Genomic DNA, 15876 nt, shown 5'->3' with positions numbered 1-15876 from the left:
ATATATTCATTCTGTTTTAGATTCTTTTCTCAAAAAGGTTATCATAGAATATTTAGCACAGTTCCCTGTGCTATACAGTAGGTCCTTGTTGGTTATCTATCTTACATACTGTGTGTATGTTCATCTCAAGCTCCTGATTTACCCCTCCCCCCACCACTAAACTGTATTTTTAAATGGTTAAAAACGTAAACTTCATTATGTATATTTACTACTTTTAAGAAATATTTTTAAAATGCCTGCACATGACCTATCTCTTAAGAGTTATAATACCAAATGGGAGATACCATCAGCATTGAGGAATAAAGAATATCAACTGTTTCATTCATAGTGCTGAGCATATGTTCTAGTCATCCTAATCAGACTAAAAAAAGAACTAAGAGCCAAACAGACAAGTACCTTTTCTACATATATTTATCACAACTTTTATGAGCCTGTCTCTTGAAATGCAAAGTGTGATTAAAGATTATTTGAGGTCATATATATCAACATTTTTAAAAAGAACGGATATGTAACAGTATGGTATTTGTTTAGAAAAATCACTAGAGTATTATTCGCTCTGATGCAAATACCTGAAAAAAATGATCGAACTATCCACATGAAAATGTATGTTTGCATTTTCCCAAGTATGCTGAATTCTACAAAAGGATTCAGAATTAGAAAGTATTTTTCTGTGATAACTGCTTTAAGAAAGAAATTGTTTATTTTAACAGCTTTGGGACCAGAAGACAAATAGCCTAAATGAATAAATAAATAAATAGTTCTTCATTTTGAAGCTGTAAACATCAGCCTGTAGGGACCACCCCATTACCTTCCAAACTCGTTTAAAATTTACTCACTTCTTCAGTCTGTACAAAGGAATAAAATGACAAGTTAATGTTAAAAGCTTCAGTTGCACTGAGTCTATATTTTTAACTTATTACCTGGAATCGAGGGAAGTGAAAAGCTGATCAAACTGTTTCTCCAGAACCTCTATAAGACTGACTGTCTCCTCTTTTGTTTGATTGTATATGTGTTCGAGCATCTGGGAAGAACATAATACAAAGGCCCAATTTGGTATTTTTCTTTTGTAGGAACTGTATTATTCAACATAATTTTGAAAGTAAAAGGTACTTTTTGGACTTTTCAAAATAACAACACAAGAGATCAGATAATAAAAATAAGTCACAAGGTTAAACTTTAAATCCTGGTACTTGTAAACAAGATCACATCTTTGTTGGCACTCTACTGATAAATTAGCAAAAAGGCCTAGAAAATCCACTAAGTTTTCTAAACTTCTTATCACTTTTAATCAGTACAGGAAATGGATCATTTTGGATAGCTGAGTTTCTCTCTGGCAGGATTCCTTAAACTCATAAAAACTTAGAATATAATATTAGGGAATTCCCTGGCAGTCCACTGGTTAAGACTCTGTGGTCCCAGTACCGGGGCATGTGTTCAACCCCTGGTCAGGGAACTAAGATCCTGCATTTCGCAGCCAAAAAAAAAAAAAAACCTTTATACCTATATAAAATATTTTAAAAATACTTGAATTAAAATGTTGACTATTCTACATACTTCTTTATACTTTTAAGCAAAGAATCACTGCTTGAGATCTTTCTTTTTTTCCTTTCAATTTTTCCTTTTTTGGAATGGGAATGTCTATCCTATGCTTGCCCAACCAACGTATTTTAGAAGGAAATCATTTATTAGTTTCACACATTCAGATTGGAGAGAAATTTTGCCCCAGCATGAGTCATACCCCAAGTCTCACCCATACCTGATTTAGAAGATACTTAGATGAGATTTTGGACTTAGAGTTGATGCTGAAATAGGTTAAGAATTTTGGGGGTGTGAGATGTGCTGAATGTATTCTGCATGTGAGAAGGACATGAACCTGTTATGGGATGAATTTTTACCCCCCTCCCAAATTCATCTGTTGAAGTCTTAAATTTCTTCTCAGCTATAACCTTCTGAAGGCCTTGGTTGTAAATCTGCCATTGCTAGGTTCAAGGAGCTTGATGTTTGTCAATAAATGAAGGAGTCTCTCTCTTGGGTGATGAGGTAAGAAAGAAAAGAGCATAAGACTCAGTGTAACAGTACACAGCCAAATAATGAGCAACGTTAGAAGGGTGATCTGCAATGCTTCCAAGAAAAAATTCAGCTCACAGCAAGCAGAAACGAGAGTTTGTTAATAGAGCTCCAATTTCAGCAGGCTGCTAGCACAACAATGCTAGGAGACTAATCCTAGCCGGCCATGAGAGTTTTCCATTCTTTTGTACGTTTCTCTCATTAGATTATCATACTTAATAACTCAGTGCTAAGCTCTACCTTCAGTGATGTTACATCTAAATATACACATTTAAAGAGAACATGCCTTAATTTATCATAGAATTTAATCATTCAGAATGCTTACTTTTACAGCAATACTTAATTGTTCAAAATTCTGGCCTGCCACCTTCAATGCTTCATCAATTTCTTCCACAGTTTTAGTCTCCTAAGAAGGGGGAGGGGGACCACATACAAAAACAAAATATAAAAATAGATGCTTAGATATACTGTATTAGTTGCAGAAACATCAAGCTACCGTTTTGGTTACAAAAGCAACATAGACCCGTTAAAGAAATCTGAAAACAAGCAACAATGAACATTTTAGAGTTTTGGTGACAGCATTCCAGATTTCTTTTTTTAGCTATATTTTTGAATAAACGGGATTATGTCCTATAAACATTTTGCAACTTAAAACTACCTGAAAATTTTATTGTGGCCATAAATATATACATGTAAAAAGTAACAGTTTTTAAGAAAACAAGATTATGATTAGGCCACGTTAAGATTTAAATACTGAAGATAGTGCTCTCTCCTCTCCCAGCCCACTAATGATCTCCTTAACAAAAAACCTTAATACTCCATTCAACTGCATTTTGGAGTTTATTCTGTTTCTAACCTTCAACTAAAAGAATACATTATTTAAAGTCATCAAAAGTAGTAACTGGTAAAAAAATTCAAATCTTCCAACAACAATTACATCATCATCGAGTGCCATGAGGCCTTTCAGTTGTCATTAAAATAACTGGAAAATCACATCTATAATTTAGAAACTTGTGGGACTTCCCTGGCAGTCCAGTGGTTAACACGTCACCTTCCACTGCAGGGGGTGTGGGTTTGATCCCTGGTCGGGGAGCTAAGATCTCACATGCCTCACGGCCAGAAAACCAAAACATAAAGCAGAAGCAATATTGTAACAAATTCAATAAAGGCTTTAAAAATGGTCCACATCAAAAAAAAATCTTAAAAAAGAAAAGAATTTAGAAACTTGTACTTTATACAAGTTTCACAGAATCTGAATTCAGTAACTAGGTTCAAAGGGAAGCAGCTACATACAGGTAAATATCAAGAGCACTAACAGAGGTGGTCAAAGGTAGAATGGGCTGCCTTGGGAAGAAAAAAGAATCGTTGAGACATAGTTTAGAATAAAACAAGAGATGCATGCAAGGAGTGTAGGTTTACCTCTGTTACCTTTAAGCTTCCAAAACAATCTATAACTACAGGAGCCCTGAGAGGAGAGGAAAGTTAAGCTACCAAAGTAAAAACGTTTGGCCTCAACTCACTGCAGGAATTACAGTTTTCATACCTCTGTTACACTTGACGGGTTCAAAACAGTCCCATGTGTGGAGGCGGAATGTTCTAAACCAGCAGTTAGTAGATCAGCAGTCTTTTTAAAGTCCTGAGAACAATTCTTCATCCTGGAAAAATGTCAAGTACATTATTTTAAGTATCAACATTTAGATAATGATTTAAATCTTCTATTCTGATTTTTACCCTCTATCAAAAATAATTCTTATGATGACTTATAAGAACACTTACAGTGGGCTCTCAATTATCTATGATATGCAAAGAGAGGAAAATCATGACTAAATACGCTTTCACGTAAGACAATTTTAATCAAGAATTCAACTTCTTAAATTCCTAAAAATAACAACTTACAGTATAAATTGTGCTTTAATTTCCTAATCGTCTCTCCTTCCCTGATATTTTTTGGTAGAGATGTTGATAATCATTGAACTGTCCCAAGCTCAATTAAAGTATTTATACACACCGATGCCAGCTATTAAAAACTGTACTTATAGGCCTGCCTAATGTACATAAAGGTAATGAATTTACTAGGCAAGTTAATTTCAACGAAGAGTAAGCTGCATTTCTTCTCTACAGATGCTAGAGTTTCGGCCTATTTTTATCTTTATATCCCTATGTTGGCTGGCACGGAGTAAGCACTCAGTGTTTGCTGAATAAGTTAATCATAAGCCTATAATAGTTTACTATGATTAAATGTTACTCATAGAATAATACACTAGGTAATTTTTAAGCACTCAATTACTTTAAAAAGTGGATATTCATGTTCTTGAAAACATATGTGAATGCATTAGCCATAAGGAGTCCATCATTCAATTCCTGTTTCAAAATATTAAAGACAAATCAGGAAGGAAATATATCATGTATCAAGGAATACTTCTATGTTAAAATATATGACTATTTAAACCAAACTCTACTGAAATTAGGAAATAGGAGCTTCTAACATAAGTACACTCGACATGGAGAATTAATTAAAAAATGGCAATTTGGAAAAAAATTGGGGTACCTACAACAGATTCATCTACTTCTGAAAGTAAAATTTTACCTTTGCAACTGTATTTGACATTATACACATCGAAACAAAAGTACAATCAGACTTGACTTGCATGATGTTTAAAAAGTAAGGAAGTCTCACATAGAAGTCCAGATTTCTATTTTGTCTTAGAAAAGAAAAGGATAATCTGGGACCACTGGGATGGTCTCAACACACAGCTCCAGTGAGCGGCTGGAGCTGAGCAGGGGCTCCCTCCTCTGGAGCGGGTGCACAGTCTTTACTGCCCTTGTAAAGTCAGTCTCCCTCACACGGTAAGTCATCTGCTAGATATGTAGGTGTTCCTGTATGTTATGACTCATGCAGAGCCACAAAGAGTCCTAAAGATTTATTCTAATCACTCCACTCAGAGCTTATGGGGGAGGCGACTGATGGAATACAGACAGAGGAGCTGGGGGCAGTACCTGCATTCAATGAGCCTGAGTGCGACCTCTGGCTCCATCAATAACCGGTTGCCAGACTTTAGCTAAGTGGTTTTACGACCCAAAGAAATAACTCTTCTGTTGGTTCCTAAGCACCCATTTAAATCTGGACAGAGAACCTGCAGCAGTAATGTGAAAAGTCATGACTGCTAGCCTAAAGGATTTTGGATTTTATTTGTACAGGCAAAGAAGAACCACAGAACAGGAGAGAGTCTGGAAGAGCTAAAGGTAGGCAAAAGAGACTATAACAATTAAATAGGGTGTAGAAATGGTAATCTTGCATTCTTTTTTTGCCTCACTTTAAATAAGGACAAACTAATGCTGCTTCTTTAGGAGCTGGATTCTCCATTTCATTAACAGCTCAAATTATAAACTTAAAGAGCTCTTTGTAAACAATGGGTTAGAAACACTAATCTAAGAATGACCTTTAATCAATAATTCTAAAATAACTCTTTCAGAAACATACTGAACTTTAAATACTAAAATAAATGCACATGGAACATACTTTTTAGGCTGACGTTTTTCCATAAAAGAATCTTCTTTAATACATCCATCTATTGGGCAGTATTCTTGTTTTGTATTTATAGTTGAAGCAACCTTAGGACAAAAGATTAAAAACAAACAAAAAAACAGAAAGTCATTCAATAAATTCTGTTTATCCAGAATTCAAAAAACTAGTGAGCCATTCATAAATAAATGAAAAGATCCTTAAATCCTCTTTAAATCAAAGAAAAATTGTACTTATGTGATTATTTTTATCCTATTTTAATTTTTGAGGAAATCACTAATTTGGCAGCTATTAATTAAACAGAACATTAACTAAAATACTTACCACACTTATAAAGGAAATACTTGGAACATTACTTTAAAAATTTACTGTAAAAATTTTACAATGTTTTTTTTTTAACTTAAAAAAATTTTTTCCTTTATTACAATGCTATCTTAAGGTATGTTCAAAACTCTAAAATACTTGGGGATAACTTTAATAAGAAAAATATAAGCACTAAGAAAAGAAAACCAAAAAAACTTATTGGGTATCATAAAACAAAAACTGAATAAATGGAAAATTATGTTAGGTTCCTGAAGACAAAGATTTAATGCCCTAAAACACATCTAATTAATATAATCCTAAAGTTCATATGGAAAATATAATGTGTAAGAATTACAAAAATTTTAACATACTATGTATAAATGGACCTACACAGTTCAAACCTGAGTTGTCTAAGGGTCAACTGTAAATGAACAGAACAAAGCCCTGAAACAGATCCTCATATATACAGGAACTTCATACAGACTATAAATGGCATTTCCATTAAATAGACGAAGGATTATTCAATAAATCATGTGGGAAAGCCAGGTAATCATTCTGAAGAAGAAAGTTACATACCCACTTTACATCATATAAAACAAAGAGATTTAATATGCGCCTTTAAAAAATACTTATGTAATACTTCAATACTTACATAAGTATTAAAAAAAATAAATATGTATAACTCTGAGATGAAAAGTCTGCCTAATCAAAGAAAACTTAGAAGCCATGAAGGAGGGGGAAAAAAACAACTGAAAAAGGAAACATTTCTGAATGGTTAAATGTAATAAAAGTGAAAAATTGGGAGAAAATATCAATAGTTAAAATACACAGAACGAAGTGTTAATATTTCTATCACATGAAGTATTCTTACAAGTTAGGAAAAAGACAATTCAAAAGGGAAATATGGAAAGGACCTGGAAGGATCTGTTATAAAGATCCTCCCAGAAGAGCCGAGAAGTCAACATATGAAAAATTGCTCAATTTCACTAGTAATCAGGGATTTGCAATTTAAAACAAGCAGATACTCATTTTTTTTGCCCATTAAATTGCCAAACATTTTTTTAAAATGTGACTAATACAAACACCGATTTTTTTTTTTAAGACATAGAAATTAACAGAACCTGCTGATGGGTTTTTTTTTTTGGTGGGAGTGGGTTTAAGGAATTATGCAAAAATATAGTGAAAGAATTTGAAAACCACCTAAGTGTTTTTCATAAAGAGATTATATTACAGCACTTATGTACCAGGGTTTATTATGCAGCCATTAAAAGTAACGTAGGAGACTCTCCTGAGGATAGGTTAATGCTGAGAGAAATAAAGCAGAATACTAAATGTTACATAGTCTCCCATGTAAATACACATGTGTCTTTGGTGTGAAGAGGATGTCCTAGCAAGGTTTCAAGTGTAACGTACCAAAGACAGTTATCTATTATTAGATAATTAGGAGAAAAGCGTTACTTTAAAAAAAATCACATTGGATCAAATGTTATTTTTAAGAGCAACCCCCAAAATTGGGGGCTAAAACCTTAATTTCTATCCACCTTCTCATTTATGCCCCTTTGGCTGGTCATTTCATAGTAAGAAGTTAATGTTACTACCAGTAGATTTGGCACAGGACATTTCTCCCAGGAAATGTAAGAAAATATTAAATACAACTGATTTAAAAGATTTCAGTAAAAATTGTGTAAAGAGTCTTAACTTCTAATATATATAATAAAGATTTTCTCCCCGTTCCCCCAGCACAGCTTGTCACTTAAGTTTTATTTATGGTGGTGTTTTCATTTGGTTGTTTTTTTCTACTTGTAAATGAAAAAATGCAGTCAAATTTAACCAGCATTTCTTCTATGGTTTCTGACTTCAGTGATATATTTAACAAGGCTTCGCCAACCAACATTACACAATTATCTATAGTCTCTTCTATTTTACATTTTCAATTTGCATGTTATTAACATTTCCAATCCACATGGGATTTTAATATATATTAATTACCTATTGATTGAATAAATTATCATTTCCTCATGGCCCAATGTATTTTTGGACTCAGGTCTAAATTATCAATAAAATGCCAGTATTTTTGGAATGGTACCTAAGTATGATCCTATCCTTGAATAAAACCTGCCATATTGCTGTATATAATTATAGAATGGTTATTATTAACCATTAATATCTATCAAGAGCAGAGAAGGGATGTTATTTAAAAAAAACCATACAACTATAAAAGATAAAGACTGGTAGATAAATTCATATTCACCCAAACTCAGAAATAAGAACACAAGTATACCCATTAACCCTGAATGGAATCATTTTAGGCTTAAGCTTGAAATAATCAGCACTACCTAAGGCCTTCAACATTAAAGATAAATTATAAATATGTCTAATGTGAATATAGGTACCTAAATCTTACTTTTTAGAGCAATGTCCATTATTTAAAAGTAATAAACTTCAATCCTGAAATAGTCTATAAATTCAGACTTTTCACTAATTTAGACTTGATTCTTCTATTATCGCTTATTCCAAATATAAGATATCAGGAAAAATCTAAACTTTAAAAACTAATAAAAGAGTGGTAACAATTTCAGGACGGTTTCTTGAAGGACTCAACACAGGGGGAAAGGGGAAAAGGAGGGAAGGATGGGACAGATCACATATCCCCCAAAGTGAGAGTCAGAACTAGTCAAATGATACAAAAGATTTGTTACAACCCTAAAATCAAAAACCAATATTTGTAAATACACTATAAACACTTCATTAGATGTTACCCAAAACACTAAAAATAATACAAGTATAGTGATTTAAGAGACCATTAAACACAAAGTCATTAGCCACAAAAGGCAAGAGATTACGGTTCTAATAAACCTGCTGGTTTTTGACTGTCAGAACAGGATGGATGTGAGCAGACACAGTTCTGCCTCTTCCTTTTCCCTTCACTCGCTCTCTACCCACCACCAGACTCAACGTGTCGGGGATATTCCGTTTCAACCCCAGGAGCTAGGTTCCCCTCTGCCTAACTACGTAGTGAGCCTCATCTGAGGAACCGACTGTCAAAAGAAAAAAAAAAGGAAAGGGGACAGGAATTTCCCACAATAAAGGCCATGCTTTGCAAAGTATGTAATTCCAAAACAGATGTTTTCTTATATGTAAATGTTTATGCTATAATTGAAACTTTCACAAATTATACATTTATATATTTATATACATATTATTATATATTTTTTTATCACGTTTAACCTGCCAACCAGTTAATCCACACCTAAGTAATCAAGGGTCGACTGTAACACTTATTTTACAGCTTGTAGAGAACTTTCACATAATTCAGATTTGACTCTTCAACTCCTACGAGATAAGAAAAGCAGGTATGATTTCCATCTCACAAATGAGGTAACTCGGCCTTAGGGCGGCGGAACCAGGAGTGCATCCCAGGCCCTCTGCCGATACGTTAACTGCCTGCCACAGAAAACAGTCCATACGGATCCCCAAACTCTGACCTCTCAAATGGAACATTATGAATTTAGAGATTAAGACAGCTTTCTAGGAACACACTATATAAACTGAGCAACATTTATATTTGTAGGAAATGCAAAGAATGTTCAGTAAATTTTATTTTAAATCCTTAATTTGTTCTCATTATTACGGGCACACAGATTTTAGTGCAACTGTACTATTTTTAGCGCTTCTGAAGTTAACATTAACTTTAGGCCATTGTTTGCCTTCTGTTTTGTTTTGCTTTTTTACACATCTCCACAAATGTAAATTTGATGACACACGAAGGTTGAGGGTCAGGGGCAAATTCAAAATCTGCTTGCATGGTATTGGTGTGGACAAGGGGAGCACAGATTTGGGGACTTCCCTGGCCATCCACTGGTTAAGACTCTGCACTTTCACTGCAGAGGTCGCAGGTTTGATCCCTGGTCAGGGAACTAAGATCCCACTCACTGTGAGGCCCAAAAAAAAAAAAAAAGGGCAGGGGGTGTAGAGATTTGAAAGGAATATACATCATTAAAATAAAAATAAATAAAAAAAGGAAATATTCCACAGAAATCTCCAGAGTCAAAATATGTAGGCTAATAAGCATATGACCTTAACCTTGCATTCTTCTTGATCTCTTTGAACAATTATAAAATGGATGTGAAAAGCTTTACCTTTTGCTAGGTTTCTTTACTTAAAAGACTCAGCAGCAAAAATGCAAGTTTGTAGTTCCTAACTAGAAGTATGTTTTATTTCTCTAACATTTTTACCTTTAACATTAGGCTGTAATACATTCAGTATGAAAGACAATAAAACTTACCTCACAATCAGGGCATGTAATTGTGCTGTATTCTTCAGTAATTAACAAGCACAGTTCACAAAAAGCATGTCCACATTGAAGTTCATGGTGGTGACCTACTGACGAAATTCTATTGTGAATTAAACTTTTCAGTTCGTCAACATTGAATATTCAGTATAATCAGAGGAGAAAATTAAGGGGAATTCTCTTGTATAGGAAAAGATATCTAGTTTAGTTAGAAATGGATGATTAAACAAAATTCAGGAGAAACAATACAACTCAGAAGGAGGGAGAAAAATAAGAAGAAAAAACAGGCAGAGCAACATAGTACTGTTTGCCTTTGTTTATATAGTTATTTGGTACCTATAATACTTTGAATCTGCCATCTCTTATAATCATATAAAGTGCTCTGATGTACTTCATTTGGTCATTGTAAATATCACAGCTAAGTAGGCTGGGAATATTTATTCGACCTAGAGATGGATAAACATTTTGGTGATGTGGGGTAAATGGTATAATCCAGACTCCAGCCTAGTTCTGTTTCCAAGTCTAACGTTCTTTCTACTTGATCATACTTCCCTCTGCTAATATATATTTCCCATCCTGTGAAGGGGACAGTGAGGGCCGACATGAGAAACTGGCAAAACCTCTCTCTTGAACAAAATAATGCCATTTGCAGCAACATGGATGGACCTAGAGATTGTCATACTGAGTGAAGTTAAGTCAGACACAGAAAGACAAATATCATATGATATTGCTTACATGTGGAATCTTAAAAAAAAGGGTATAGGGACTTCCCTGGTTAACACTGGTTAAGAACAGTGGTTAAGAATCCACCTGCCAATGCAGGAGACATGGGTTCGAGCCCTGGTCCGGGAAGATACCACATGCCGCAGAGCAACTAAGCCCGTGAGCCACAACTACTGAAACCAGCGTGCCTAGAGCCTGTGCTCCGCAACAAGAGAAGCCCCCACAATGAGAAGCCCGCACACCACAACAAAGAGTAGCCCCTGCTCACCGCAACTAGAGAAAGACCGCACGCAGCAACGAAGACCCAACGCAGCCAAAAATAAATAAACAGATTTATATAAATAAATAAATAAAAATAAATTTTAAAAAGGGTACATATGAACTTATTTGCAAGACAGAAGTAGAGTCACGGATGTAGAAAACAAACTTATGGCTACCACAGGATGCGGGGGAGGGATAAATTGGGAGATTGTCATTGACATATGCACACTACTATACATAAAATAGATAACTAATAAGAACCTGCTGTATAGCACAGGGAACTCTACTCAATACTCTGTAATGGCCTATATGGGAAAAAAAATCTAAAAAGAACAGCGAATACGTGCATATGTTTAAATGATTCACTTTGCTGTACAACTGAAGCTAACACAACATTGTAAATCAAATATACTCCAAATAAAAAGACACCCCCCCTCTTAATGATCTAAGACATTGGCAAAGACAGACGCCAGTGCAGAAGTCAGATGCCACGACTGTCACACACGACTCATATAAAGATCATTTTCACAAACTTAGCATGTATGAAGGCAAATACCATAATCTTGACTGAAAATCTAATACCAAGATTTTAATACTCTAAGCACTACTTTATCATAACATTATAGCTATGTCACTTCAAAAGGTTGTCATTTTAAAAGACTTCGCAAAAAAACTACAAACAGACCTACCATATGACCCCACAATCCCACTACTAGGCATATACCCTGAGAAAACCATAATTCAAAAAGAGTCGTGTACCAAAATGTTTATTGCAGCTCTATTTACGATAGCCAGGATATGGAAGCAACCTAAATGTCCATCAACAGATGAGTGGATAAAGAAGATGTGGCACATATATACACTGGAATATTACTCAGCCATAAAAAGAAATGAAACTGAGTTATTTGTAATGAGGTGGATAGGGAGTCTGTCATACAGAGTGAAGTAAGTCAGAAGGAGAAAAACAAATACCGTATGCTAACACATATATATGGAATCTAAGAAAAAAAAATGTCATGAAGAGATTAGTGGTAGGACGGGAATAAAACACAGACCTACTAGAGCATGGACTTGAGGATATGGGGAGGGGGAAGGGTAAGCTGTGACGATGTGAGAGAGTGGCAGGGACACATACACGCTACCAAATGTAAATTAGATAGCTAGTGGGAAGCTGCCGCATAGCACAGGGAGATCAGCTCGGTGCTCTGTGACCCCCTAGAGGGGTGGGATAGGGAGGGTGGGAGAGAGGGTGACGCAAGAGGGAAGAGTTATGGGAACATATGTATATGTATAACTGATTCACTTTGTTGTAAAGGAGAAACTAACACACTATTGTAAAACAGTTATACTCCAATAAAGATGTTAAAAAAATAATAATAATAATAAAAGACTTCGCAAGAAAAAGGGAGAATGATGACTAAAATTAGTCACCATTTACTATAAAATTATAGTGTTCCTGCTGATTTATATTATAATAATTGCATTCTTTTGATCAAAAAGAGCTTTAGTTTTTAAGCCAAGGAAACATCTTAAACTTTCTTACAACCAAGCTAAATTTTTTTTTTTTTTTTTTTTTTTTTTTTTTTTTTTTTTTTTTGCGGTACGCTGGCCTCTCACTGTTGTGGCCTCTCCCGTTGCGGAGCACAGGCTCCGGACGCGCAGGCGCAGCCGCCACGGCTCACGGGCCCAGCCGCTCCGCGGCACGTGGGATCCTCCCGGACCGGGGCACGAACCCGTGTCCCCTGTATCGGCAGGCGGACTCTCAATCACTGCGCCACCAGGGAAGCCCCAACCAAGCTAAATTTTAAAGCTCTATTTAAATTCCAGAGATAATGTTACTAAAGAAATCAAAATGCTTTTATGTTTATAAGATTTCTGATACTGTCCAAGTGGAGATAACGTGTGCTGCACTACAGCTTACAAAGCACTTTGACAATTCTACATGCAGAGGTATCACCTTTCCAACCGAGTACTTCTCAGCACGACAATACATATGTATGAAAGAACTGGTGATTTAAAAAATGTCACGTTCTAAAACTCTATTCTGCAGTACTACATCATTCAAATAATGGAGATGTTCTACGTAACAGCAGCGAGCGATCAAAATCCGGGCAGGAGAAACTTGCCTCTTCCGCGGGAAAACACACCAACTTTCTCGACACGCTCAGGTCTTCCAAGCGGAGTCCGTCCCGGAGAGGCTGAGAAAACTGACTTTCGCTCTGCAAGTACAAAGATGCGACAGTCACACAGGGTGACGGTAAGACCTTCTGGCAGCTCCAGGCGCTGACAGTCAACAACTCACCCCGGCAGAGGCACAGCGCTCTGAGGCCTGGTAGGTGCCGTTCAAGTAACCTGAACCCGTTTTCGGCGGAGGAGAGTCTCGGTGGGCGAGTCAAGAGCGCACGGTGCCCCCGACGGCCCAGAACAAGAGAACACAAGACGCCCAAAAGTGACAGACTGCTTTCCAAACAACGCCTGAAGCCAAAAGGAGCAACACGCCCCCCGCCCGTCTGTTAATTTCAGGAATATTTCGTTACCACAACAAGAGCCGCACAAGAAAATCACGTGTCGTTGCGGCTTTACCACAGGCTGACGGCCAAATTCCCACATCCCCCCTTTCCCGAACCTGCGAACCGGTCGGTGAGGGAGGGGGCGGCGCAAGGTGTGGCGGTGGGGGGAGGAGGGGGGTGGAGTGGAGGAGGCGGGGAGTGGGGGGGGTGAGGGTTGAGTGGAGGGGAAAGGGGGTGAGGAGGGCGGGGGAAGGTGAGGGGAAGGGAGTAGAGGATAGGGTGGGGTGGGGCGGGAGGGTGAGGGGCTTGAGTGGAGAGGATTGGGGGTGAAGGGGAGGGGGTGGTGGAGGAGGGTGAAGGGGCGGAGGGGCCGAAGGGGGAGGTGGGGGTGCGGGGGGTGGGGCGGGGGATGAGGGTGAGGAGGCGGGGGGTGAGGGTGAGGAGGCGGGGGGTGAGGGGGTGGAAGGGGGGGTGAGGGGGTGGAAGGGGGGGTGAGGGAGGGGTGAGGGCCGCCCTCCAGGCCTCTGCGTCCCGACCTCGCAGGCGGCCTGTCGACTCGGGCTCGGGGCCTGGGCTCCCCCGCTCTCTCTCGCCGCCGCGGCCACTGCCCACCCGCCCGTCCCTCGGCTCCCCTGCCTGCCGGCGGGCCACGACCTCACCCCCAGCCCCTCACCCGGAGCTCCGGACGACCTTCTTCCACACCGGCTGCACAGGGCCTCGGCGGCTCCCCAGGCCTGGCCCTTGCTCTCCACATGCCCGCAAGAGGACGCGACGCGGCGAGCCATCGACGCCGCGGCCTCCATCGTCGCTGCCTCGTTTGTGAGGCTCGCGCAGCGTGCCATCCCGGCGTCCCTCGCGGCAGTGGCCAATCACCGGAGGCGGCGGCTCCAGGGAGCCAATCGGCGGCGAGGAAGCTCCACCCCTCCCCCCCCAGTCGCCCGAAGCTGTTTTTTGTTTTACCCCCTGGACCCTGAGAAACAAGGCCGCGTGGTCCTCTGGAAGCGTTTCATGGCCCAACCTGTGTCGAAAGCATCACCACCACGCATTACTCACTATATTGCTTTATACGTCTCAAGTAGCGTACGATCCTTTATGTTGAAGTTGTCTTCCTTCCCTAGTGGATCGTAGCGGCCTTAGTGGAGAAGCCAATCGAGCTACCCATCGGTGGGGAGATTTGGTTAACAATTTCAAACCAAAGGGGTGGTCATTATTACTAACAGTTGTCGACACTAATGGTATATATTACAAGGCCTTGTGCTGAGAAAGTTTGGGGCTGTTAAGAATTTATAAACTAACAGGTTCCTGCCTGAGAGGTATGTAGCCCTCTACGTAAAAGGGTAACTTCTACTAAGGCAGCTTGTATTAAATGCCAGAGGAAAGTTAGAGAAAATAAGAATTGTCTGCGTTGTATGAAAAGCCTTCCTAGCGAATATGGGGTTTGCACTAGACCTTGAAACCTGGGAAGAATTTACAGAGGTAAACAGAAGAAATGAGGCATTCCAGGGAGAAAGAACCGCGTAAGCAAGGGAAAGTAGGTGGGAGATGCTGTGGCCTATTCGGAATTTATAGAACTTTTAGCCAGAGCTTTAATTTCCTTAAAGTGAGCTTTTTTGGAGAGTTATATTGGGTTCGTTGAATGTTGGGCTAAGGAGTGTGGGCTTAGCCCTGAAGCAGTAGCGTCCTGGGGAAATTGAGTGAGCTACAGGTGAAGTAATCTGGTAGCAATTTGGCAAGTATATTGTGGATGAAGCACCTGGGGCCGGCAGGGGGCTTTCGGCTGCTAAGAATAAAAACCAGCCCACAGGCTTCATTTTCTCTTTTTCCCTCTATGTTTTTTTGGAAATAGAAACAGAAGTATTCTGTTCAAAAGCTCACTCCTGGTTAATATTCCAAAATATGCAAACAGCTCATACATCTCAATATCAAAAAAGCAACTGAATTTTAAAAAATGGGCAGAAGGCCTAAATAGACATTTTCAAAGCAGGCATACAGATGGCCCACAAACACTTGAAAAGATGCCCGACATCGCTAATTATTAGAGACGTGCGAATAAAAACCACAATGAGGAATTGCCTCGCACCCGTCAGAATGCCCACCATTGAAAAGTCTACAAATAATAAACGCTGGAGAGGGTGTGGAGAAAAGGGAACCCTCCTGCGCTGTGGGTGGGAATGTAAATTGATGCAGCCACTATGGAA

General features: G+C 38.5%; 1 protein-coding gene across 1 annotated transcript in view; it reads right to left on the bottom strand.

Annotated features, from left to right (window-relative positions):
• RNF17 (ring finger protein 17) overlaps positions 1 to 14493 on the bottom strand; it is a 118980-nt gene extending 104487 nt beyond the window's left edge. Inside the window, exons 1-7 of the mRNA XM_067016276.1 lie at positions 14352 to 14493; positions 13295 to 13387; positions 10179 to 10273; positions 5588 to 5679; positions 3611 to 3722; positions 2393 to 2473; positions 921 to 1021 (exon numbers count right to left, since the gene is read on the bottom strand). Coding sequence (XP_066872377.1) covers positions 921 to 1021; positions 2393 to 2473; positions 3611 to 3722; positions 5588 to 5679; positions 10179 to 10273; positions 13295 to 13387; positions 14352 to 14481 — 704 coding nt within the window. The 5' untranslated portion in view covers positions 14482 to 14493. The remainder of the gene's footprint in view (positions 1 to 920; positions 1022 to 2392; positions 2474 to 3610; positions 3723 to 5587; positions 5680 to 10178; positions 10274 to 13294; positions 13388 to 14351) is intronic.
• Between the last annotated feature and the right edge of the window lie 1383 nt (positions 14494 to 15876).

Source organism: Kogia breviceps, chromosome 16, assembly GCF_026419965.1.
Source record: "Kogia breviceps isolate mKogBre1 chromosome 16, mKogBre1 haplotype 1, whole genome shotgun sequence".
NCBI lineage: Eukaryota > Metazoa > Chordata > Mammalia > Artiodactyla > Physeteridae > Kogia > Kogia breviceps.
This window is presented reverse-complemented; position numbering and strand designations above follow the sequence as displayed.